This window comes from Procambarus clarkii, chromosome 68, assembly GCF_040958095.1.
Source record: "Procambarus clarkii isolate CNS0578487 chromosome 68, FALCON_Pclarkii_2.0, whole genome shotgun sequence".
In the NCBI taxonomy this organism is placed as follows: domain Eukaryota; kingdom Metazoa; phylum Arthropoda; class Malacostraca; order Decapoda; family Cambaridae; genus Procambarus; species Procambarus clarkii.
The window spans coordinates 10,299,880-10,302,370 of record NC_091217.1 but is presented as its reverse complement, the minus strand read 5'-3'; the positions used below and the strand labels follow the sequence as shown (position 1 = coordinate 10,302,370).

Sequence of the window (2,491 nt, the reverse complement as noted above, 5' to 3'; positions counted from 1 at the left end):
GCTCTTATCTAATATAGTAGAATTCAGTTCCCTCTTGTCTTTCCTCACACTGAACCATCTCAGTTATGGGGCCAGACTCGTCTCATATTTTTTTTTTTTCAAATTTTGTTTTGTTTCAGAGCCTCCAGAGCCTCCATGCAGAGCCTCCATGCAGAGTCTTCAGAGACTCTTGTGCTTCCAGAGCCTCTAGGTCCTTTATAGACTCCGGAGCCTTCAGCGAGCATTCATTAGTGTATTTCCATTCTTGCTAGTGTGGGTAGTATCATAGCTCTTGCTAGTGTGGGTAGTATCATAGCTCTTGCTAATATGGGTAGTATCATAGCTCTTGCTAGTATGGGTAGTATCATAGCTCTTGCTAATATGGGTAGTATCATAGCTCTTGCTAGTATGGGTAGTATCATAGCTCTTGCTAGTATGGGTAGTATCATAGCTCTTGCTAGTATGGGTAGTATCATAGCTCTTGCTAATATGGGTAGTATCATAGCTCTTGCTAGTATCGGTAGTATCATAGCTCTTGCTAGTATGGGTAGTATCATAGCTCTTGCTAGTATGGGTAGTATCATAGCTCTTGCTAGTATGGGTAGTATCATAGCTCTTGCTAGTGTGGGTAGTATCATAGCTCTTGCTAGTGTGGGTAGTATCATAGCTCTTGCTAGTGTGGGTAGTATCATAGCTCTTGCTAGTGTGGGTAGTATCATAGCTCTTGCTAGTGTGGGTAGTATCATAGCTCTTGCTAGTGTGGGTAGTATCATAGCTCTTGCTAGTATGGGTAGTATCATAGCTCTTGCTAGTATGGGTAGTATCATAGCTCTTGCTAGTATGGGTAGTATCATAGCTCTTGCTAGTATGGGTAGTATCATAGCTCTTGCTAGTGTGGGTAGTATCATAGCTCTTGCTAGTATGGGTAGTATCATAGCTCTTGCTAGTGTGGGTAGTATCATAGCTCTTGCTAGTATGGGTAGTATCATAGCTCTTGCTAGTATGGGTAGTATCATAGCTCTTGCTAGTATGGGTAGTATCATAGCTCTTGCTAGTATGGGTAGTATCATAGCTCTTGCTAGTGTGGGTAGTATCATAGCTCTTGCTAGTATGGGTAGTATCATAGCTCTTGCTAGTATGGGTAGTATCATAGCTCTTGCTAGTATGGGTAGTATCATAGCTCTTGCTAGTATGGGTAGTATCATAGCTCTTGCTAGTGTGGGTAGTATCATAGCTCTTGCTAGTGTGGGTAGTATCATAGCTCTTGCTAGTATGGGTAGTATCATAGCTCTTGCTAGTATGGGTAGTATCATAGCTCTTGCTAGTATGGGTAGTATCATAGCTCTTGCTAGTATGGGTAGTATCATAGCTCTTGCTAGTATGGGTAGTATCATAGCTCTTGCTAGTGTGGGTAGTATCATAGCTCTTGCTAGTATGGGTAGTATCATAGCTCTTGCTAGTGTGGGTAGTATCATAGCTCTTGCTAGTATGGGTAGTATCATAGCTCTTGCTAGTGTGGGTAGTATCATAGCTCTTGCTAGTGTGGGTAGTATCATAGCTCTTGCTAGTATGGGTAGTATCATAGCTCTTGCTAGTGTGGGTAGTATCATAGCTCTTGCTAGTATGGGTAGTATCATAGCTCTTGCTAGTATGGGTAGTATCATAGCTGTGTTGACCAGCCTCACCTGCACACCCCGCCCTCAAAAGTCGATTAAGATCTACACAAAATACGGAAATTAAAGATCTTTCAGAGTGAACCAATGCCTTCAAACAATCTTTGACGGAATATATAGAACAACAACGACAAGATCTGTGGATACGAAAACCGCTGGCACTTGGTGCCTGGGGTTTCTCAAGTCGATTGTCTCCATCCACAATCGACTTGAGAATGGTCCAGGACGGACCGAAACGTCGTCGTCCCTTCATTTTCTAGTGTGTTTTCTGGTCAACATATTTTAGCCACGTTATTGTGACTCATCGTCTGCGGAGGAATGAGTCCTGAAAGACATTATTGCTAGAAACGTGATCCACTACCGACATCAACCAAAAGATAGAGTTGACGATCTACTACAAGAGCTAAAAGATCACTAATCTGCGCATGAAGAACCTCCCGACACACACAGCGACAAGTCTTGAAATAGACGAATATCCTCTGTCATCACACTCCCATTCGGGGACTGTCAGCCCCAACGATCTCAGTACATAGGCAAGACAACATCTGTTTCAAGGCGCCTGATGATGGCAAATAACAAGGCTACATCAAAGAACACATCCTCTCTACCAACACCCATATCATCACCAGAGATATCCTGACCAACAACACCGGACTTGACGGATACAACAACAATAAAAGGTTTGACATCGCCGAAGCACTACATATCAGACAATTTCAGCAATTATTAACACACAGAGGTACATTCTCCCACCTTCAAGAACACCATAGGAGTATTGTATGTATCCAACACACTGACCCAATCATCACAAGAACATAAAAATTAAGTAATTTCCAGAA

At 42.5% G+C, this 2,491-nt stretch overlaps 1 protein-coding gene across 1 annotated transcript in view; it reads right to left on the bottom strand.

Annotated features, from left to right (window-relative positions):
* Positions 1-213: 213 nt before the first annotated feature.
* The window catches only part of LOC138355641 (coagulation factor V-like), a 6,297-nt gene continuing 4,019 nt past the window's right edge, over positions 214-2,491 (bottom strand). Inside the window, exon 2 of the mRNA XM_069310960.1 lies at positions 214-1,697. Within this exon, the coding sequence (XP_069167061.1) occupies positions 214-1,697 (1,484 nt within the window). The remainder of the gene's footprint in view (positions 1,698-2,491) is intronic.